The sequence below is a fragment of the Nestor notabilis genome, unplaced genomic scaffold, assembly GCF_000696875.1.
Source record: "Nestor notabilis isolate BGI_N333 unplaced genomic scaffold, ASM69687v1 scaffold18524, whole genome shotgun sequence".
NCBI classification, from domain to species: Eukaryota; Metazoa; Chordata; class Aves; order Psittaciformes; family Psittacidae; genus Nestor; species Nestor notabilis.
The window spans coordinates 3,149-3,723 of NW_009924470.1; the positions used below are offsets into that span (position 1 = coordinate 3,149).

Here is a 575-nt window from a genome sequence, read left to right on the forward strand (position 1 = left end):
CTGAAGCAGCAGAGCACGGTGTCAGGGAGAGCTGCATCCCGGCTGGCAGCGTGCTCCTGGGACATCCAGCCCGGGGAGAACCGGTACCACCCCACTGGCTCACCTGGTCCCTAATGTCTTCCCGCAGCTCGGTCAGGACGCGGTTGAAGAGGGTCAGCTGCGTGACCAGCGCCTTGGTCTGCTCGCCTGGCCGGGAGCAAAAGGACAAGGTCAGCCCCAGGGCAGATGCAGCTTCCCAGGGCCATGGGCTGGGAACTGGGAGGCCAAGACAAGCAACGGCCCGTCCTCCACCTCCTTGGTCCACACAGGACCCTTTCCCCTGTAGCACATCCCACCCCGTTGATCCACCACATCCTGGGGCCAGCACCGGGGGCACCGGGATGGTTTGTGTAGCTCCAAACACTGCCATTGCCCTCACGCCAGGGAAGGAGGGAAGCAGAGCAGGGACTTACCCAGGATGGAAGCCAGCACGCTTGTCACTGCAAGGAGAGAGGCGAGATGTCACCAAGTGCTGCCAAGAGCCCAGCAGTGCAGGGCTGCTCCTGGCCAGTGCAGGCACAGCACTTGGGCAGGAG

General features: G+C 63.8%; 1 protein-coding gene across 1 annotated transcript in view; it reads right to left on the reverse strand.

Annotated features, from left to right (window-relative positions):
* Window positions 1-575, reverse strand: part of LOC104404236 (thrombospondin-3-like) — a gene marked incomplete at both ends in the record, with an annotated part of 4,599 nt that overhangs the window by 3,091 nt on the left and 933 nt on the right. Inside the window, 2 exon segments of the mRNA XM_010012620.1 lie at window positions 88-186; window positions 453-479. Coding sequence (XP_010010922.1) covers window positions 88-186; window positions 453-479 — 126 coding nt within the window.